The 23,663-nt window shown below is 38.1% G+C and overlaps 1 protein-coding gene across 3 annotated transcripts; it reads right to left on the bottom strand.

Moving 5' to 3' along the window:
* Positions 1-99: 99 nt before the first annotated feature.
* On the bottom strand, positions 100-23,397 carry rc3h1a (ring finger and CCCH-type domains 1a). Of its 3 annotated transcripts, none has more exons than XM_081384953.1 (20): positions 23,293-23,397; positions 19,026-19,461; positions 14,867-14,987; positions 13,731-13,976; positions 13,472-13,647; positions 12,859-13,059; positions 12,527-12,659; positions 12,299-12,417; positions 10,297-10,409; positions 9,931-10,218; positions 9,113-9,315; positions 8,672-9,030; positions 8,426-8,587; positions 7,666-7,812; positions 6,060-6,264; positions 5,886-5,970; positions 5,704-5,797; positions 5,413-5,544; positions 5,079-5,170; positions 100-4,813 (listed from the first exon to the last, which is right to left on the bottom strand). In XM_081384953.1, exons 2-20 carry the CDS (start codon positions 19,254-19,256, stop codon positions 4,657-4,659), a joined length of 3,264 nt encoding a protein of 1,087 aa, XP_081241079.1. In that variant the 5' UTR covers positions 19,257-19,461; positions 23,293-23,397; the 3' UTR covers positions 100-4,656. The 3 variants fall into 3 exon arrangements, with proteins under 3 accessions (XP_081241079.1, XP_081241081.1, XP_081241080.1); XM_081384955.1 differs by having other exon boundaries at positions 8,504-8,587; XM_081384954.1 differs by having other exon boundaries at positions 8,672-9,027.
* Between the last annotated feature and the right edge of the window lie 266 nt (positions 23,398-23,663).

Raw genomic sequence — 23,663 nt, 5'->3', positions numbered from 1 at the left:
GGCGACAGTGGTAAAGGGTCTTTTGTTTAATGTTCAGCACCTAGTGGTTGTTGTGTAAAAGTACATGGATTTGTAAGAAACACCAGGGAGGAAAATGGTTTACAATATCATTTAATCATAATCCATGCCAGAATCACTGCTGCACATAAAATACATTTCTTATTAAATAATTTTTTTTCACGTTTTTTGATATCTAATTCAAAAATCCAGTTAGTAATACCCCCTGCCCTCTCAAAGAAAAGCAATTGTATTATACAAAAATGCAATGCAAAATTTCACACAGTGAATTCTTGTACAAAGAGAGAGAGAAAAAAAAAGGTTTTACAACTACATCCACATTGGAGAAATATTCTAAACATTCCTTAATGGAGTATAATATACACACATTTATTTTCTTATTCAGGTTGAAGTTAAAGTGTACCTTAATTTAAGCAGTCTATCATGAGATAACATGGGAGAAATCATCAAAAACAATTATATATCCCAATGTTAGGAATCATGGTATAAAGACCACAATGCAACACCCCATCTCACGAAAAATAGTCAATACATGAGTGCAAGCAATGAGTTTCAGTGGGAACAAACATACAGAAATGAGGTGGACAGCACTCTCTTTGGACACACCTTAACACAAACACGCAACCATTCATTTCAAAACTACTTTCTACAGCTATAAGCTAAAACACTAAAGCCTGTATTTGTGCACAACCCTTTTGTTTTCAAGTAACATTATGACTTTTCATAAATCTACTACGTGTGTACGTGCACGACGCATACTTTCCCCTCGAGACCAGGGAACAATATGTACCATTAATAATTTTTCTGTGTGGGAAAACATACTACAATCTCTGGTGTTTCAGGCACTAAGTGTCAAAATTCAGATTTCAGCCATTCCTACCTTCTCATTTTTACGACGTTCGACACTTTTTAGTACTACATTCGTATTGAACCCTGAACACAGTCAACAATCACAATAAGAAAATGAGTTCCAGTGAAGAAACACTGAGGCTTTTTATTAGACACTGATCATAAATACAAATTTTTTTTTTTTTAGAAGTCAGTATTGGGTGGATAAATCTCACGAATTAGTCATATTTCACCCCCCAAAAAATGAAGCACATCTTTAGGACCATTTATTTTTAGACAACTAAGCCAATTTACCAAAAAAATGTAATTACCGCAATGCAAAAAAAAAAAAAAAAAAAATCTCATTACCGTAATACAGTAACAAACGAATCATTTTTTAAAAATAAAATCAGTACAAGTTAAACTATAATACTATAATGATGTATCAAAACTTTTACATTTCTACAATACAAAGAATTACTTGTGCTTAATGTCATGAAAATAATATCCACAAAGCAAAAAATAAAAGGTCGCAAAAATAGGATTCGTTTAATGTAATGAATATACACATACTTTAACTTTGGGATGAAATATGACAGTTTTTTCCAAGTTTCATGAGATTCATCAAGTTAAACATTTTGGTTCCCTTTTCAAATCTATAGTGATTCCCATTGGCTCATCGGGTGGTCATGTAAATGTTGCTTTGCAACAATAGTTTAAAATGGCTGACTTCAAATACATAATTTCAAAACCACAAGAAATGGAGCCCTTCTGCAAGAGTGTTTATACAATCTGCGTTTGGTTCAAGGAAACATTGAAAATCAGTCTCAGTTTGGTACAAAGGAACTGTTGAGGATAGTATCAATGGCTTATATGAGAACAGTAAACCTTGAATTGTTTACCTGTATTATCAAACCTCCAATGAGCCTTGATACTCCCTCTCTGAATATCCATATCAAACTATGACAATATTCACAGACTGTCCTTGTTTTCCTGTTCCAATCCAGACTCTTCAAAGAACCCTAACATCAAAAGACCACCATCACACCATGAAGCATGCTTAAATACTCAAGTTCACTTGCACGAAAGATACACAAAATGGCTACAACAACAAATGACCTGGCAATAAATTCCTTTATCTCAGAAAGGATAGGCAGTACTCAGTTTGGCGGTCTAAAAGCCTGCAGATTCGAAGAGATCATTTAATATAAATGCTGACTTAGACTGAGAAGAGTTGAATATTATAAATAAAGATGGTTCAGCTACATCTACACACCCTATATGCGAATAACTGCAGATCTGCATAAAGGCACAGTCCTGAAGTCTTCAAGTCTCGAAACAGACAATTGCAGTCCTGAAAACAAAAAGAGTGCGCAATGCGACAAAGACGTTTACACCCAGATACACTAAAAACCGACCCTGAGATAAAGACAGGTGTTCCTTTAAAACAAAACAATAAAGGTGACGTTACCCAAGTGAACCTAGGACGCATTCTAGATCCTAAAAATTTAATTTGCCTTCACCTTTAACTAAACACCAATAAAGTTCGTAATCCATTTGGCTTAAAAACCAACAATAAGAAAAAGCTTCTGCTTTTCTGTTTCTTCGAACTAATTTTGGGTAAATTCGTGCTATCCTTAAAGTCTACACTGTGCATCACAGTTCTGTTACCTAAACGCAGAAATATCCAATCTTGACGATTGCTTAAAATGTCAAAAGCTCAGATCAAAGCCACAGTAATACCGTAATAACGTAAATAAAAACAATAGAAATCAACTCCAACTTAAGAGAAGTTCCACCAAAATAGGTGCTTTTAAGGTTGCGGTAGGATGTCTCAAGAGACTATTATATGCTAGCAGGAAAAAATAAAATAAAAAATGTTTCGTAAGTGATGAGATCTCACCACCAAGGAAGCGATATACATGGAAGAATGCAAGTTTGAGATTTACAGTGCAAGTGTTTTGATGACCCGACCGCAGATTAGCTAACTGAAATATGACGACGTGTTGTGTCCTTTAACAATAGCAAATTTAACAGTCACGGTTTTTTAGGCTCGTCAGCAATTGCATGAAGAATCATCATCATCTTGTGTCTTTGCTCATTGTTTTCAGTTAGTTTGATAATGCGTTTCGCCAAAATCTGCACAGAAAATGTAAAAAACATCTGCAGATTCTACAAACTTTGACTTTTATACCCAACAACAATCTATAAGCCATAGGTGGTCACTCTTGATGTTTTTTTTTACGCCAAACGCCTTTCATTTTCGTCGTGAGAGAAAAACACAGAACTGACTGGTGGTGGGAGTGACGTGATTACAAAATAAATTTTTGGTTGGGTTGCAAAAAAACTATTCCAAATAATGTGAAATAATTAGCAGATTGGCTATCTTAAAAGATAAGGAGTCCAACTCTTTCTAGTTCAAACAGTCACATGGCGTAAAAGATCCGTTAATCCCCCATCAGTGTTTGAATGACGTTGAGGAGGATTGTAATGTACACGGTTTGAGCACAGCCTGTAGGGGAATTCGATCGAACCGGCCCATCAAAACAATGTTTTCTCAAACTTCAAAGACGAAACAGAGAAGGAAGGAGAGTCTTGAGGCGGCTACAACTGGATCAAAGTCTTTCTTTTTGCTCTGAATATACGCCACATCTTTCGAAGTGAAAATCACTGCATAGACGAAAAATGTGGCTTGTTCTGAAGATCGTAATTTCACTGACAAAGTGAAGAGAAGTACATACGGATTCTTACAACAGAATGCATCTGTATGCATTATCGTAGCGGCTTTCTTTCCATCCTCAGGATGGAAAATGTATCTTTACCCACTATGAAAAAAACTAGACTGACCTGGATTGTTATTTCTATCCATAAAAAAAGAGGCTGAATAATGCATCCCTGAGGACATTACAGCGGAAGATGATGATGATGATTACAGGCGGTTCAATCGAAATCCCACAGGCAGTGTAGTGTAATACACTGAAAACAATATAAAAGGGCCATTTTAAGACTTTTGGGGCTTTTGGGTTTGTTGGCATGAGTGCAATCGAGGTCAATTCAGTTAACATTTGGGTTACGAGCATTTCTATAACACACAATAATGTGCATCATAACAATCACACTGTAAAAGCCTAAAAATGAAGCCTAATGTATAAAACATGATACATAGTTTTGACCCTCAAAGATAAACCAAAATGTTTTCTGTTGGGTGAATATGCAGCAAGCCTGCGGTTATAGCAAATGATGAGTTTGAACACTGTAAACTCAGAAGAAGACAGAAGTGTAAACACCACACCAAGCACAAACAAGAGCGTAACTACCGAAAACGTAGCACATTATGATAAAAACGCAATTTTGAAACCCAAGATAGTGGATTAATGATCATTAAGCAACATAAGCGATATCATGTTATATGTTGCCTGACAAATACTTAAGACTGAGGATATTTTGGATTCACCCTGATTTACGAGGCAATGGAAAAAGGCTTGTCTCAGGAAAAAGGATACAAAAGAAGAAAATACTCGACAGCAGATACTGCTGTAAAAAAAGGAACTAAATCAGGGCATGATTGTGCAAGTCTGTTGAGGCACATGCACAGTGAATCCCACCCAAACTCCACCCATATTTGCCTGACGGGTGTTGGAGGGTCAGCGGAGGAAGCTAACAATCAGGATTAAGTGAATGCGTGTCGTGTGTTAGACAGCGATGCTGGAGAATCCTGCTCCAGAGGGTTCAACTTGGGAATGGAGCGCCGACTGGTTACTGAGCGCTCCGGTGGTTTGCAGAAGGAGAATCTGAGGTAGAAAGAGCCGGCTAGGAGTGGGCAACTCCGTTCTTGGGCAGATCAGGGCTGCTGGCCACCTGTTCAGAGGACAAACTGAGAGATGACGTCTTGCTGGTCAGTGAGGACATGCTGCTGCTGACGAGACCGCAGTCCTGGACCAAACCGATGGAGCCGTTTAAACCCTCACTACAACAAAAGAGAGAGAGGCGATGAGAACTATACTGTGGTGGACAAAATAAACCACATATATGTATTTAAATTTCATTCAGTGAAGTGGATGTAAAACATGTATTTCTGAAAGCAAATTATTGAGTCTCACAAAACCTGTCAGGACAAATATCCCCCCAAAATAAAAAATAAAGAACAAACAAATACAATTGACACACTTGAAATGTTACTGGTAAAAAAAAAAAAAAAAAAAAAATTAGTAAGATTCACTGTTATATTTCACCTAAGAGTTAGTGGATGTTCCTCTCGCTGCAAAGCATGTTCGTCTTGTCCGTTTTCGACCGAGACCCGCTTGTACTTGCCATCATGGTTCTCCTGAAGGCAAAATAATTTAAGCTCAAACACAGTGATGTAAATCACATGAACTTCCTGAACTTTGAGCCTTTATAATAATAATAATAAAAAAAAAAAAACACCCTACTTCTTCAAATGACCTTGCTTAAAAATGGATTTTCTGCTCAAGACACGGCAGTGGCCTCATGAATTATTCAGAGGTAATAGAATATATTAATTATGAATAATTAATAGAAGCTCTATAAATTGCATGTCTCACTAACCATGGCCATCTCCTGTGTCCTCATGTCGATCTCTCTCTCCACCTGGTGCAGCTCGTGACTCAGCTGTTCACTGGACAAACTCCCAGAGGACCAGTCCGCTCGAGGCGGCTGGGACATCACTGTGCTTGGCTTCTGCCAAAGGAGAGGATGACTCGCTGAATCATGATATTTTTATACACACACACACAGTCCTGGTAAACCCTACGTTATGGGGACAAAACGTCCTCATAAAGATAATTTGGTACCATTTAAAGCCTTTAAAATGACATCCAGGTAGATTGACAATCTCACCTCCAGGCCACGGCTCTGTGTCTGTTGGCTGATTTGCTGGTTGACCTGCTGTAGCTCCATCCTCAGCTGCTCACGCGCATGCACTGCAGGGGATCTATACAGAAAACATTTTGGATATTTACAGATTAAGACTAAACTGAAACCAAGCGATTGCTTGTAAAGAGCGGGGCAGGGCAACATACCGCTCGCTGAAGTGCCCCTGAGACGTTTGGTGCGGCTGGTAGGAGTCGCCGCTCCACCCGCTGTGGTTCGCATAGGTGTAGTCGGCTTCAAAAGAAAAGACAAAGACCGTTAAAAAAACCTAAATAATCGTGTTGTCCCATTAGCAATGCTGATACAAAGCAGGAGGAGTTTACCGGTGTGTTTGGCAGAGTTAGGCAAGGGTGGCATCGCACTGTTTGGCGGGAAGCCAGATTTAGAGGTGCGTGAAATGGCGCCAAAGCGAGACACGGTCGGCAGGGAGCCAAAGGGAATGATGGGGTCGTCGTCTTTCACGTCTGCCGCTCTGCGTTGAAGCTCCAAGCTTTGCGCTCTCAGACTTTTGCCTTTGTCTATATTTTGCTGGGAGAAATGGTTACAATTCAGCTGAAGAACTTAACTAAATTAGAATATGCTTAAACTCGTTTTCAGCATACTATTATTTAAATATTTATTTATTCCTCAATTTAATATTTAGGAATATTATCAAACTGTTTACATGGAATAAGACTGAACCATGAACAAAAATCACTGGTCCTCGGTTAATACATATATGGCCTTTGGTTTGTCAACAGTATGGTTAGTACAAACTAGACAGAATAAACACTGATAACCTTTTGTAATGGAACAGCCACTGAAAACAGCTCAAAATTGAATGTGAGGGAGAAAACTGGACAAAATCTACTTGGAATGCGAAGCCTTTCAGCTTTAATGAACTCAAATTACATTTTCTAATGCAATTCTTGCCCATAGAAAATTCTAAATTATGATGCTACGGTGTTGGTTGGTTGCCAGAGGGGTTGACGACTTGAGATTTTTTTAAAGTCGACATTTATGTGATTAGTCACTGATGACGTCATTGATGAACAAATCAGCTTGAACCTCGAGCCGAGACTCGACCGCGGGTTACTTTGTGCACAGCTACGACATATGACACAGCGCTGCCCAGAAGGCTATTGCTCCTACATAACAGCTTATTTTTATCAGCTCTTTTGTCTTTTGGGTTGTTATATTTCTCACAGATTTCTGCTGGTTCTAATAAAGCAGCACAGTAAAGAAGATTACATTTATATGAATGTATTAGTGAGAGAGCATTGCATGTGAATTAATTCTACCTGGCAGGGTCAAAGTGAAGCTGTGGGTTTTGGTTACTAAGAAATATATGCTAGAACTTTTCAGTTTCTAAGCTATTTTATTGATGATCCACAGAACACATTTCTGCGCTCCTGAATAATTCTGTGTGCGCGTGCATTCTGCACGTGCTGTGTGAGCTCCTATCTGTATGTGTGTTACAACGCAGCAGCGCATTCGTTTAGAATGGCGATAAACTTACATAAGCTGCTTAAAATGTGCATTCTCCCGATCAGTTTTGAGCATCAAACATATCTTGAGGAGCGATCTCAGAGTATGCATTTATTTGTCATTTTAACTGTTGGAAACAGCGTAAAAATGGATTTATTTTCCTGTTGCGCCCTCTATAAGCCATTAACAGGTTACGTGAAGCTTAAAGCGTCATTGGAAATTATTAAACTAGTCTGTGCAAACCCTAGTTGCCAGAGCATTGCTATGCGGTTGCTAAGGAGTTTTGTGTGGTTTCTTACAGCCTCAAGTCAAAAGAGCCCATTGCTAAGTTTTTATAATATTCTGTTCCCTAGAAATGGCTCTAGAAAGTCTAAAGCATTTTTTCGGCCGTTTTATAATCAGGAATGTGAAAAACAGAGAAATTCACCTGCTTCAGAATCCCTATAGAAAGGCAAAACTTACTGTTTCCATGGAGTTCATGCCCTCTTTGGACTTCATATCCTTGCTGCCGATGTAGGAACCGAAGGTGTCACATGACCAAGGGGAATATGAGGCGGTGTAGTCCTGTTCCCGGAAGTGTCCAAAACCGTGGGGATTCTCCTCCATGTACTGTGAACAATACGGACATGGCAACTCATTACCAAACGCTACCTACTAGGGCTGCATGATTTCAAATTTCAAAAAAAAAAAAAAAATTCTAATAAAAATTGCAATAAAAAAAAAAGCTCTATATTTGATTTGTAGGGCTGCACAATTTCACTCAATTTTGTGATTTATATATATATATACATACAACTATAACATAATAGCAGCAACAACAATATTTATTACCATTATTACAAATTATTATTAAATAAAACCATATCTACTATATTTCACTATAAAAATGTATTATCCATTTTTTTTAATTATTATTATTACAAATTATTATTAAATAAAACCATACATACTATTATATTTCACTAAAATATAATAATTTAAAAAATATTACAAATTATTATTATAATCTTTCACTGTAAAATGATTACTGTAAAATAAGTCAATTATTATTATTATTATTATATCTTATTTTCCATTACAACTGTAAAATTACAATACTAGTATTTATGTCTGTCTTCGATTCTGAACGTTGAACCAGTGTTTTATTTAGATTAAAACCGCAGCCCTTCTACCGTCTTCTTTATTATCATTATTATTTATGTGAAATATTCTCCTGGCTTACATGGCTCTGTCCCCTCATGTCCTGAGGGTAGCTGGGGTCGTATGAGTGTGAGGAGCCGAAGTGCGGCGGGGAAACCACCTTTCTCTCCTCCAGCTGGGCCATGATCTCCTGTCTGCGACGGTGCAGGTAGTCTAGGGAGGGCTGTGCTCGTGTGTAGGCATTCTGGGGACACATTATCGGGTTACATTTTCTTCAGATTTGAAACGGGACCGGTGCAGTTAAAATATTGTAAGCAAGGAATCTTACCCTGTGGTAATTCCTGATCTGACTGGAGTGGTTATAGCTCTCAATGGCGTATCTTTCCTGAGCTGATTCCGGTGGGTACGAGCCGCCAGTGCTTTGGGGCTGTAGCGGCGGGGGAACGTCCGGACTCCTTCGGACCAGTTCCTCCCGTGGGGCGAATGTTTGGGGATGGGCGTAGGCTGAGTGGCGACGGCCATCGTGGTGTGAAGGGTATCCGTAATGGGAGCTGGGGTTGGCATACTGATGCTTTGAGTAGGAGGAGCTGGAACAAGTGTCCAGATATGGTGGCATGCCTGGATCTGGAGCGGGATGACGGGCGTAGCGTGGTTGGTGGTGGTGGTGGTGGGGATAAGGATTACCTGCTGAAATGAGAAAATTGAAACTTTTTCCATCTACACGTGTAACAATGTGTTTGTTTACATTTTTTTTTGTGTGTTTTTGTACCTGCAGAGTACTGGGTGGATTCATACTGGGCGGATGGTGGTGGCGGCGCTCTAGTTTCAGGGTAACACAGTTCAGACTGGTGTGGTGAATACGGGTAAGAACCTCTAGGCACAGCAGACATGTGCTTCTGCCCGACTGAGCCTTCGCTTGCCAGCCTATGGTGGGAATTCATGAGCATTCCAGATTTTGGGATGGATTCCAATCTGAAAATCAAGAGAGAAAGTGCAGTTAGTCCGCAGTCTCGCTTTTTTAAGATAATAAATATTTTCAACTCAAATCATGTCCATTTATGAATTTGTATGGCAAGTAGCTGTGTAAATGACACTATTTTGATCATTTATTTATTTATTATTTTACACTTTTAACAGTTTTAAAAAGTTAATATTTTATAGATATTTAAAATATTGTTATTTTTCACATAGCTCTTACATGCAAATTCCTTTATATTTTAGTAAAATAGTCCTTTGCAAGGGGATCATCACATTTGGAGATCTGTGGAGTCAAAAAGTTTGAAACCCCCTGTACGGAGTAGATGAACGTGATTTTACCAAGTAAAACATGTTCCTGTCAACCAATCAGATTTGAGGGAGTTTTACAGTTAATGTCAAGTTTAGGATTACAATCAGGTTTAGGTGTTTCAACATCAGTGTTATTCACCTATCATTCCCCTCTGATTTTAGGGGTAAGTTATGGGTTGGGTTTAGGAGTAGATATAGGCTTAGGACTGTGTTTTTAGACATCGATGTTGATCCAGGAACATGTCTTACTTGGCAAAATCACAGAGACACCAATCAATAAATCAAATAAATCAAACTCACGAGTCTGGAGGTGAGCCAGGGGCACTGTGGCTCCCAGAGTCCATCTTCCCCGGTTTGTGTGGTGGATCATAAGACGGGTCCGAGCCTCTGGAAACCAGGTGGGCCAGAGCAGATCCAGGTCCAGCTGCCAGGATGCCATTGGTGATGGAAGAGGATTTGCATGGAAGGCCCTCCATCAGCGGCCCCTCGTCAGTTAACAGACCAGCGCCGAAGTCTATCTCGTTCAGCTGGGTCAGGGACTGACTGAGCTGTCGGCGCAATCCCAGACGTTTATTCATCTTACGGTACCTGTCGTCAGAGAGGAGAAGGTTAAGCTGGTGCTAATGCTTATTCCGTAGTATTTAACATCATTAACGTGCCGCTCACTTTTCAAGCTCTTCCTGAGTGTGTGCGAAGGTGCAACTTGCTCCACGAGGACAGCCGCCTTTTTGTTTCATGTCCCGACACATGTAGGTCTTGTATTTGCTGTGCTGAGGTGGCTGTGGGCAGGAAGTGAGATATGTTTACTCGTATTTTTGTGCAAGGTATTTGAATGTTTGCAATCGGTGATTTTGTTTCCGACCTTTCTGAATAAATTAAAGCTAAATAGAAATCTTTAGAAAAACACAGTTTCTAAATCTTAAACAGAAAATGCTAATAAGAAATACTATAATAGTATATAAATACTAAAATAACACTAATATATAGACAATTAGTCAATAATTGACTTTGGGATATTGCATAAAAAAAAACACTGAATGGAAACACCAAGATGTGAATACATAAAAAAAAAAAAAAGTGCACTCAATTGAGGCGGATATTTTTATCGGTGCTACAACTACAGTGGAAACACATTTACCGAATAAATCCCTTAACGCGCAACAAAAAAACTCACGTGATTTTGCCTCAGAGGATGTGATTGGATAACTGGATTAACCAGCGGACCAATCGCATCGCACAGCATCTCAAATGTTGGTTTGATCATTCTAAAATGCCTCAAAGTCAAAGTCTGTCATCAAAATGATTTGGTATAATGCCCTCAGTCTTACAAGATTGCGTTCCCAAACATCAGGGAACACATGATAACATGACAGCGTTTATTGCGTTTCGTCTGCGTGCTCTGAGGCACAAGTCATTTATGATGTGCGAAAAAGAGCCACAGTTTCTTCCCTTACATTATTACAGATATTTTTTTATTTCCCAGGAAGTCATGATTTTGTTCTCTTGAACACACGGGATGGAAACGGTGCTTTATTCGCAAATGTTTTGTGCGATATTCCAATTTTGTTCCAAAAGTTAGGCATCTTCCAAAACTTCCAAAAGTTAAAGGGATAGTTCACTTTGAAATTAAATTTTGGTATGTTTTAGCTTACCTCAAGGGCATCCAAGATGTAGGTGTCTTTTTTTCCGCAGTAGTTTAAATTGATATTTTTAGGTCAAACCGTTCTTGTCTGTCAGTCATATAATGCAGGTCTATGGTCACTGTCTCAAAGAGCATGCACAGAGTCCAAATTAAAACAATTCCCCATCGTCCAAATTAAACAATTCCCCATCGTAAGTACACATTGATGGCCTAAGACACGAAACGAGCGGTTTGTGTGAGAAAACTAACAGTATTTATATCGTTTTTACCTCTTGTAACACAGCCACGTCCAAGTGATCTGAGGGCGTGGCGCTTCCTGCTGTGTGACGTATACGCAGACTGGTGCATAGATATATACACTAGAGGTCGCCTTGGGTACGGCAGTTCATTGGAACGAATGTCTTTAATGTGACATCTAGTGTATATATCTATGCACCAGTCTGCGCACACGTCACACAGCAGGAAGTGCCCGCGTCCTCAGATCACTTGGACGTGGCTGTGTTACAAGAGGTATAAACGATATAAATACTGTTCGTTTTCTCACACAAACCGCTCGTTTCGTGTCTTAGGCCATCAATGTGTACTTACGATGGGGAATTGTTTTAATTTGGACTCTGTGCATGCTCTTTGAGACAGTGACCATAGACCTGCATTATACGACTGACAGACAAGAACGGTTTGACCTAAAAATATCAAAATTGAAACTACTGCGGAAAAAAAGACACCTACATCTTGGATGCCCTTGAGGTAAGCTAAAACATACCAAAATTTAATTTCAAAGTGAACTATCCCTTTAAATTCGCAACTTTGGATAAAAACAACTATTGGTGCAAAATGTAGAAAAAAAAACAGTGCTTCTGCTGCTACTACTACTAAAATAATAATAAATACAAGCCATTTCATTTTCTAAACACTGGTTGTAAATCATGAATCATTATTTTGATCAATGATTTAAAGCTTTTAATAGGTATTAAATATTAAAATGTTGAAAAGTTAATATTTTATGTTTGTGATCTGGTTACCGACCTGCTGCTGATCACCTCCCTTCTTGCTATGGTTCTGGATGAAATCCACCAGGCCGTGAACGACGGTCCGCACCGCTTCCAACCCTTTGGCTAGCTGCTCCCATGTGGGCGCAGGGGCATCTATCAGCGCAAAACAACAGGCATAAAAAATCCACACGATTATGTTTTCATGAATGTATAATGGTTGTACTGGCAAATGTGTGAATAGAGCAGGCCGACAGGGTCCAACCTGGGCTGGGGTCGATGTCGGCCAGCAGCTCCAGATGGGGTCTGAGGCGGTTGAGATTGGCTGGATCTCCGGTTCTCTGAAGGGCAATGGTGAGTTCCTGAACACTCTGAGCAAAGGATGCTGGTGTCTGCAGCTGAAACACACAAAGCCATATAAACACATACTCCACATACCAACAGACAAAATCAACATGTTTTTATGCACGATGTGACGTTTGCTACACCCAAAATGCGCTCTCTACACAGGGAGGGGTGTTACTGGAGAATTTAAACATGTAGTACCTACAGCACCACCTAGTGAAATCTTAAAATAATACTTTTGCGAGTTCATACCTTGTCTATAATAGACTGCATGTGGGACTTGTGGGACTGGTCGCCGTACAGTAGAGATGACCACTGGTCAGGGGCGATACGCAGTCCGCCCTCCATTGCAATCTGAACGATCTGAGAGTCGTGCTCTCTCCGAAGAGCCTCGTATGTGCGAAACTCCTCCTTCAGCTGCATCAAGGAGGAATCCTCATCACGTTTAGTGACCTGAGGTTAAAACAAACAAAATGTTATAAGCTACACATTTTCCATTTTAAAATTCCATACTTTTCCTGACTCAAATTTCCAAACCTCTACATACAGCATTATCTTTGGTATATAGTACAGCAATCTGTAAATATTTTGTTTTCTCGAAGTGAAAACATGCACTCACATGATGGGAAGAAACCTGAAACGCTTTATAACCGACACATATTTACCTCTGACACATCAGTTTGATACTGTAAATGTGGTTTGATGTTTAACGATCACCAGATAGCAAAGTACAGTCTGATTTAGACGATCATTAGCACCTTTAACTTTTGCTGGTTTGAGTGGTACACACACACACACATTCAAATACCACACTTTTCCAAACTGCGAAGGAACCCTGAATATGGTAAAGGAAAAGTAGAGGCACCTTAAAGCAGGAGGCCCTGTAGAGGAGCTGGACCACGTGTCCTATGCTGGTTTTTGAGGCCTGAGGAAAACGTGGTTCGAGTCTCTGAACCACGAACAGAACCAGAACCTTCCGTGAGAGGGCCGAACCATCTTCCAGAGCGAGAAGAACCAGCTTCAATGCTTCTTCCTGCATGGCTTTTGGACGACAACCGATTTTCAGTTAGTACCCACATATGATTTCACCGGCCTGCTATCACGTTATGATGGACAAATCTTACCAGGGCCGAGAAACTGGCAGCCTCTGGCTCTGACGGCGGCCCACAGGTTTGAGGAGAGCTGCTGGGGGTTCTGGTGCTGGAGGATGAGCTCAGTGACGGTACGTTCACCCAGAGAACGGGCCGCCCGCATGGCCCGGATGCGGCCCTCCTCCTCCACCAGCTGGCAGTGCACCAGAGTCACCAGTTTCCGCTGCATGGGTCTGCTGAGCACGCTCTGAGCGGCGCCATTCAGCCCTGCACCTGCACCTGCATGGACCGAGACCAACAAAAACAAGCGTTAACGGAGCCTTTTCACTCATTAATGAATGACAAAGAAGGATGATACACATTGGGAATTGTTAGGTATCCAAACACTTGTAAATAAATAAAAACTTTAAATAAAAAGATTAATTACAATAATTAATACATTAATTTGGCATATAAATAAATTAAATTTAAAATATTGCATTTTAAACATATTAAACCATTCATTATTCCTTTTTGCGCTGCAATCGCAATCTAACTATGATATCTCTATACATTTTACTACGTATGAATGTTTATGTTGTTAAGTATACAAACAATTTTTAAAAATAATAAATAAATGAGTGAATAAATGTATTTATACAAATGTATTTGTTTATAAATAAAAAAATATTGAAATAAAACATTAAAACGTTTTTTTTGTTTTGTGGCACAATCGCAATACAATTATGATATCTTGATGCATTTAATGATGCATGGATGTTTATGATGAATTACTTAAAAACGATAAACAAGGTGAATTGTTAGGTATCCAAACAATTTGTAAAAATAAATAAAAGCATCAATAAATAACAATAAAATTAAATATTACAAAATAAAATAAATGTAATATATTACAAAAAATACAAAAACTGTTCCTTTTTGTGCCGCAATCACAATCTAATTGTCTTGATGCATTTGATGACGAATAAATGTTTATGATGAATCATTTAAAAACCATAAACACTTTAAAAAAAAATAATAATAATACCAATTTTCTTTTTAGATCTTTTTGTTTCTTTTTGCGGTGCAATCACAATCTAATTACATTTTGATGATGTACGAGCTTGATGATAAATCTCTTAAAAAGCATATGCTAACTTCTACTGAATAAATGAACAAACGGCAGGGACCTCTGGTGTTGCTCAGGGGTTTGAGATAGAGCGCCAGGTCTTCCACACATGTGCGGGACTCCTCATAGTGCTGGACGTCCTCTGCCGCTGTCAGTAAAGTGACGGGGGAAGGTTTGGGTACCTGCAGGAGAAAAAAACAACAACATTTGTCTGTTACCATGCTAAAGATAGTTCTCGTCTATAACGTCTTGCAAGAATTCTTCACATAACTGACCAGCATTTGATGGGGCTGTGAGCATTCCTCTTTCACAGAACACGTTCACACCCACAGCCTGCATCACGCTGAGAAACCATTCTCATTACAACGCGATTAATCATCAAAACCAGAGAGAGGAACGACTGTTTTGACCATAAGGTTGGGCTGTCATGGTTATGAGGTTTGGCTGATTAAAGGTCATATTAATAACTGCATTTCTGAGTGCAGACTCAGCTTTAGGACTGAAACTTTAAAACGGTACATTGATTTTTAATTATACCAATTACATTTTTTTTTTAAAGAAATTAATACTTTTAGTCAACAAGGACACATTAAATTGATCAGAGGTGACAGTAAAGACATTTATAAATAACAATAGATTTCATTTCAGTAGTGTATTATTGTCTTAGTAGATTGTCAAACTTCAATCAAGCTCCATGTTTATAATAAAAATGTTTATTAGTACTTATAGATCACATATTAATGCCTTATTTTGCATGACCATATTCTTCATACTTAATCCTACTCAATACCTAAACATAACTACCTTAGTTACTAAGTAATAAGCAGTAATTAGGAGTTTGAGGAAAAGGCCATAGTGTGAATTGTATATTAAACTAAAATGTCTGACTATCATAAATATGTTTGTTTTGACATTTGAAAATGGCAATATGTATAAGAATACATTCTATATGGATCTAATGATATGAATAATATGATTTTAAATATTAAAATACTTCCATCCACTTTGTGATTGCCAAGTCTGATTTCCATATTCACTGTAATTTTTTTTTGGACCCATCCCATCTGAACAATATATTAATATATTAGTAGTATTAGTAATAGTGGTACAAATAAATATTTTACTATTATTTCTGGTCATTTGCATGAATAAAGACCTTTGAGTTTCTGTGTATTTGACAGATTTTTAAACAAATATTCCACTGGGTAGAATTACATGAATAATATAATTCTAAATACTGAAATATGAAGATATTTAAAATATTTCTCTTTTTGGTGAGTCGCACTAATTTTTAGTACTCATCCCAACTGAATAATATATTAGTAGTAGTAGGCCTAATCATTATTATTTTCCAATAGTAATGTTTTCAGAGCTAATTTCCTAACTTTTTTCTTTACTAATGTTAAGGCAGTCATTGTCTGTGCGTAGTTGACCATTTTTAACACCTCATCAGCTTTGTGTGAAAACCTGAAACGAACCAAAATATCTGCAGTTACGCAAATGTGAAAGCATGGCATTTTTGTGTTTGCTTAAATTCCCTTATTTTAATGCAGTGAAGCGCTCAATGCCTGAGGTCATCCGAAATAATCGCGACAAGACAATTATGTAATAGTTGCGACAGTCATACCTGTCATAGAGTGTGCAGAATAGAGAAGTGTTTTCACTGGCAGATGTTGATTCAAATTCCTGGTTCTTTATTGGTGTTTGTGAAGAACCAGTTTGTTTTTATTGCCTCCGATCAAGCATTCTCACGCTTCAGTATGTCACATCAGGACTGAAATGCAACCAGACTGGAACGACCGCGAGCTGATCTTTAGAAACCTGACGCCCTGAGCTCCACCTCTCCATGCTGTACCTGACACGTTCTGCTCGTCCTCTTGATTCAGAACTGAGTGGATGCAGTAAACACTGTGATAAACAGTCACTCCACGAAAACACAACTGCTGAACTGTTTGCGCGATCGTTATCAAGGTAATTTGAAAAGGGAAAAAAAGCACAATGTTTAAGTGACAAGGAACCACTGTAGTTTTACTTCCTCATCCTCGCTGTTCCAAAGTTTTGATTGAGATGGGGGGGGGGGGGTGCTCAACTTCATCCATATAAGGCAAACAAAGTCAATAAAGTAAAGGTGTTGTGCACTGAGGCGGCACGTAGCAGAGCATTAAGGCAGTGTTTACCAACCCTGTTCCTGGAGGCCCACTAACAACGCATATCTTTGGTCTTCGAGTCTCCACTAAAGATCTGATAAGTTGAATCAAGTGTTTGATTAGGAAGAGTTGGAAAATGTGTAGTATTGGTGTGCCTTCAGGAACAGGGTTGGGAAACACTGCACTGAGGTACAATTGCGAATTTTAGCTGGTGAAATCCAGTCATTTCAATAGGAATCTCTGCAATTGGGAGTTTTGTGTGAAAGAAAACGGTTTCCCTGCCATGTTTTGCTCATGGTCAATTTGGTCATGCAAATTCAGGAGTTTGCATGCGCATTGTAGCTGTGCATTAATGTGCTGTCATACTTATTGTTGCTCTGCAAATTTTTGAGGGTGAAATCCAGTGATTTTTTATGGGAATCCAAAAAGAGCAAAAAGTTTTCCTCAGCTCATATTCAAATTGGTTACGAATTCGCGAGTTGTAGGGCTTGCATGGGAATTGTAGCTGTGTATTAAAGGTGCCGTAAGCGATTTCTTGTAAACACTGTTGATATTTGAAATCACCAAAACAAATATGCCTCTACCCAAAACGATCACACCCCTATCTTGATGCCTCCGCCCCTACATGTTCACGTTGGTCACGCAAATCCGCGAACTGAGGGCGTTGCATGGGTATTGTAGCATTATGGTGCGGTCTCATTTTTCATTGTTCTGCAAATTTTTACAGGTGAGATCTATTAATTTCAACAGCAATGAAGATGATGCAAAGTTTCTCATTCAGAGAACAGAAAAACGGATTGGTTTGTAAGTGACTTCTATGTGAGCTGTACTTCATACATCGCTACACAATGGATTTTTTTGTCATGAAATTTTGCCGATGTGACTGCACATTTAGGGTGCGTTTACATGACAACGATATGCTTAAAACAGAGAAGTATTTCCTTCTCTGGCACCATTGTCAAAACGATCCCCATTCTATGGAAGCTTGTTTCCGCCACAAAAAAAAAAAAAAAAAAGATAATTGCGACTTTTTATCTCACAATTGCGAGTTTACATCTCGCAATTCTGACTTTATTTCTCAGAATTGCGAGATATAAAGTCAGAATTGCGTGTTTTAAAGTCGCAATTGCGTGTTATAAAGTCAGAATTCTGAGATATAAAGTCAGAATTGCGCGTTATAAAGTCAGAATTCTGACTTTTTTTCTCGCAATTGCGACTTTATATCACGCAATTCTGACTTTATATCTCAGAATTCTGACTTTATATCACGCAATTGGGAGATATAAAGTCAGAATTGCATGATATAAAGTCGCAATTGCGTGTTATAAAGTCAGAATTGTGAGATATAAACTATTCTGAGGTAAAAAAAAAAAAAAAAAGTCCGTCTTTTTTTCCCCCTTAGAATTGGACTTTATATCTCACAATTCTGAGAAAAGATGTCAGAATTGCGAGATATAAAGTCAGAATTGCGTGAAATAAAGTCAGAATTCTGAGATATAAAGTCAGAATTCTGAGATATAAAGTCAGAATTGCGTGATATAAAGTCGCAATTGCGAGAAAAAAAAGTCAGAATTCTGACTTTATAAGACACAATTGCGACTTTATATCTCGCAATTCTGACTTTATATCTCAGAATTCTGACTTTATATCACGCAATTCTGACTTTATATCTCAGAATTCTGACTTTATTTCACGCAATTCTGACTTTATATCTCGCAATTCTGAGAAATAAAGTCAGAATTGCGAGATGTAAACTCGCAATTGTGAGATAAAAAGTCGCAATTATCTTTTTTTTTTTTTATTTTGTGGCGGAAACAAGCTTCCATACCATTCACACGGATCCACAAAATGACTAAAAACACTCTATTCTGCTGCCAGGCCATTAGATGGCGATGAAACACAATAGATTGAACATGTAATACACATGTGCTTGACGTCATGACGAACCCGTTTTCAAAAGTTTGTGTTTTCAGGAACCCAAAACGCTATTGTCGTGTAAATGAACAACCAAAACACGTAAAAAGTTTCACGTTTTAGTTGAAAACGGTGTCATGTAAAACCCCTTAGACTCACCTGGCCGCTGACGAGCTGCAACAGCGCAGTGTTGACGGGCAGCTGCTCGATGTCCGTGCTGATGGCGGTCTGGTCGAACGGGCAGGCCTTGCGGTGCAGTTTGTTCAGGCACATTTTGCACACGGTGTGTCCGCAGCCCAGGCTGATGGGCTTGCGGTGGCTCTCCTCGAAGGTTTGCGTGCAGATGGGACACAACAGAAACTCGGTCCATTGTGGGGCTTGCACGGGCATTGTAGCAAAGCGCGGTCTGTGATGCACCGGTCCCCGAAATCTTCTCTTATTGCTGCATTTGTATCAATGTGAGTTTTGCGTAAAGCGATACGGCGGTAAGTCCTAGAGGTTCCACTGGAACCGATAAAGCTCTTCCAAAGATCACAGTTCTTAAATAGTTCCTGGCATTGTGGGGGCGTTCAGCACATAGTGTGAAAAACATAACCTGCAAGACAAAAAAACAAAACAATGATTTTACTATGTAAAAAATGTCTAGCTCATTTCAACATGCCAAATTAAACTAAGTTATTTGAACATCATTATTTTTTTTAAATTTATGTCCCTTTGTAATTTCTTATCAAAAATACTTCCCCTCCTTCTTCACTGATGACGCGTTTATTGGCGTGAGGGCGGGACAACCTGTCACTCACATGAGATCGACCAATAGCAAACCACAACAATCCAATCAATTCCCGATGGACAAAATCAAGTCCCGTCCTACATTTTTTCTTGTTCAAGACGCCATTTCATTCGTATATACACCACAATAGAGAAGAAAAGAGAAAAGACTATCGCAACTTCCGTTTCATGTCAACTTTAAAATAACTTTTGTTATTGAAAATAAATACTCTACTCTCTCACGACTTCAAAACTAACCAAAATAAAATAAAATGGTCACAAATTAATTTGAGTTTTTTGATACAGAATATAACCAAAAAGATTTAAAATGTGATAATCAGCCTTTAATTAAACATTAAAATCCCAGTATATAACACTATGGCGAGACGGCCCTGAGAAATGTAAGCTAATGCTGCCATTTAAACTGTCATTAACAACACAAAAAAGTAACATAAAAAAAAAAAAAAATGAATGAAAAGTCTAAAAGTTAGTAAAAACTAACAACTAAAAGGAGTCAGACAAAGTTATTAAAACAAAATTCAGTTTTTCATCTACATAAATTGTCACACTGAATTGTAAAGTAATAATTTAAATTAAATGGTTTCACAAACTCTTTACAAAAAAAATAAAAATAAATTCATCTCACTTTATAAATAAGGCACAAAACCTTCAATGCATCACTTTTGATTTTAGATCAAATATCAGGAAAACTTCATGATCTCCAAAACTTTTCATACTTGAAAAATAAGTTTAAAAACTGTTAAGTTAATAATCAAGAAAGAAGCAAAGAAAAATTGTCCTTAGCTACTTGGCCTTTGTTGAAAAAACAACAACATGATTACAAAGATAAGCCTACAATCACCAGTGCATAAAATCAGATGACATGTTATTTTTGTAAAGACTTTTCTTTTTCGTCATCGTAGACAATCTTATCACTGACTCGAGTACAGTAGGTTTATTTTGGTATCAAAGAACACCAACCAGGAAAGATCTTTCAGCTATCATCACATTCAAACTCTTTGGCTTCAGCCAGACAACGCCTCTTCAGCAACACGACAACATGAGCTCTATAAAACATTCAGACCCGGGAAGTCCAGAACAGCAGCAATAACCTGACTCATCATTTATTACAGCTTACGTCTGCGACTGTACCTTAGCGCTGCCCAATATAGCCATTATATAACCAAAACAACACCTCCGCAGCACAAAACCAAGGGGATTTCAAATGACTAATAATGAGTAAAACACAACTGCTTCGACCGCTCCAGAGGAAGACATCACAAGGAAGCGTTCGAGCTCAAATCAAGTTATGAGCCCCTCGCTGTGACTCATCTAGCAAATATCAAAGCTGCGTGAACATGTTTTTAGGAGCAAGAAGGCAGGAATACTGACCTAAGGGGAACAGAAACATGAGCCATAACAAAGATCAGTTTCTATCACACGCGCGGCAGTTGCACACTCATGCTTCATTGACAAAGGGAAGCTGAAAATAAAATGATAGGGTAATAAGTAACACACCTGTTTCCTTTCTGAGTATTGGAAAAGGTGTACAAATCAACACTGAAACTATTCAGATTCAGGACAACACCTGATCGCAATGACGCCACCAAGAACTTTCGCAAGGATTCCTTTAGGTATTTTTAGCACAAGTTATGCGCAAGTGTGTGAACTGACCCCTTAAAAAATGAGACAAGTAAACATAACCCAAAAAATATATAAACACTATATATAAATAATAATTTGTATATAATAATATATATATATATATATATATATATATATATATACATACATATAAACATGTATTGTCTTACCAAATGGGTGCATGTATATGTAACATTCAAATATGTGCTATTATCTTCAGCAGCCACCCAAGCAACAAAGGTACTTCCTCTTGTGGCAGCCATCAAAAGCACCGTTTTAAGAGGCCACACCCACTCATTTTCTTTCTGACATAAATTCATGGTACCAGGATTTCCCAATAACTATATTTACGTTTGGTGGGCGATTGAGGAAATGGGAACCACTATATATATATATATATATATATATATATATACACATACATACACACTTTTGAATATATATATAAATAACACACACACATATATATATAGAATGGCCATTAGGTGTGTGTGTGTGTGTGTGTGTGTGTGTGTGTGTGTGTGTGTGTGTGTATATATATATATATATATGGCCATTTGGTATAATGTTAACTGTATTACCCAGCATCTCTAAACAAGGAACTGATGTCGAAAATGCAGTGTAATCATGACATTGTGACCCGTTTGTCAACCCAATGTGACTTATGTCAAGGTAAATGTATATATTATGAATCAGTAAGGTAATTTACATGCCTGATCCTCATGCATGTGATTCAAAAAGAAAAAAATATGTTCAGATGCCAAAGCAGTCATGGAAAAAACGAGCTCAGTTCAAAACATGTTGACTTATCTCTTGCCATTTGTCTACTGGAAACCCCCAAAAGCAGGATAAAAAGATTTTAAGCATCACTTGATTATCAAGATTATCGAGCTTATTTATACAACTCCACGTGATTTAACATAATACAAAACTACATCCATCTTACATTGTGCTAAGAACGAGACAATAAGCACGTGTGCATCATCACATTCACAATAGATTTAGCAGCCAAATAAGGCAAATCAAATGGATAGTTATTAAATGACCCTCCAAGAACCTCGTAGTCAAACACTTCTTGAGAAAATCAGATTTCTATGTAATATTTTGCATAACATCGAACCCCTCAGGACAGGAAAGAAAGAGACAAAGCCCTTTGACTAGAGCTGGTTATAACTGGAAAATAATAGAAAACGCACGTAAAACTTTAAATATAAGGAACCCAATTATACCTTTAAATATAAATATATATATATAATGTATATACATAACCTACTCGTTTATTTAGCCAAATGCCACGCTATAATAAAGAAACATTACTTATTTAAAAGCTAAGATTGTCAATCTGTTATGCTAGTCAGCTCGCAGGTTAATCAATAGCTATTTCTAATAAAACAAAAACACCTTACCAATATCTACCTAGCACCACGAGATGTTTTCTACATATAAACATTGAACATCAAAATAAAAGCTAATATAAATGTGCATTTCGGCAGTTTAAACCGAAATGAAATTTGAATATTAACAGCTAGCCGGTGTGCTAACAAAACAAAGCTTGTAGCGTTCGGCTAAACGTCATCTGTTCAGTTAAAACGGAAGTATCTTTAAAACTCTTGGTACTTGAAATAATATTTTGTTCATTTAATTTTTTAAAGCATACAAACTAAACACTAACCGATAGTAAAATATATTCTTAGTTTCTTACTGAATAATGTGCTCGTGAGCGTTAGCATTTATGCTACGCCGGTTGATGCGTCTTAGGTAACGCTTACAACGCTCGATTGTAGTACGTTAGTTTAAGGCGTTTCAGTCGAATTACACCTAACTTATATTTAACGATATTCACTGCAGAAATGTCGATTTTAGCGTTTTAAAGGGGCTTTTCAAGCTAAGCTGCTGCGTTCCTAAGCTATAGACTCTTCGCATTGTTTTAGCCTCTATAAACGGTATATATAAAAAAACAGAACAGTAAAGGACAATAAACCTACATGATATAAGCAGTACAATATATACTCACAATATTTGGTTCAGCTCAATCTTCACAGAAGAAGGGCGAGATTCGCCTGCTGCTGTAATGAAAGTTTCTTTGGACTGTCTGACTGAGTCTCAGAGCTCAAGTGAGAGAGAAGCCCAGGATTGCGCAACCGGAGATCATCCACAAATCAAGATCGTGTCCTGCATGGAGTTAAGAGTCTCAAAACCGGCATAGACAGTATTGGTAATGTCCAATGCTTATTGTTGGCTCAAAAAACTTCTCGGTTTTGAAACACGGCCCATAATCACTGATGAGCCTCTTTAGATTTAGTAAAGGGTGATGAGAAACTCAAGAGGTTGTGTCCAAGCCTTTTTTTGTCTGAACAAATGTTTTGAAGAAAATGGTTCTTGTGC

The sequence above is a fragment of the Scardinius erythrophthalmus genome (genome assembly GCF_964197995.2).
Source record: "Scardinius erythrophthalmus genome assembly, chromosome: 14".
NCBI lineage: Eukaryota > Metazoa > Chordata > Actinopteri > Cypriniformes > Leuciscidae > Scardinius > Scardinius erythrophthalmus.
This window is presented reverse-complemented; position numbering and strand designations above follow the sequence as displayed.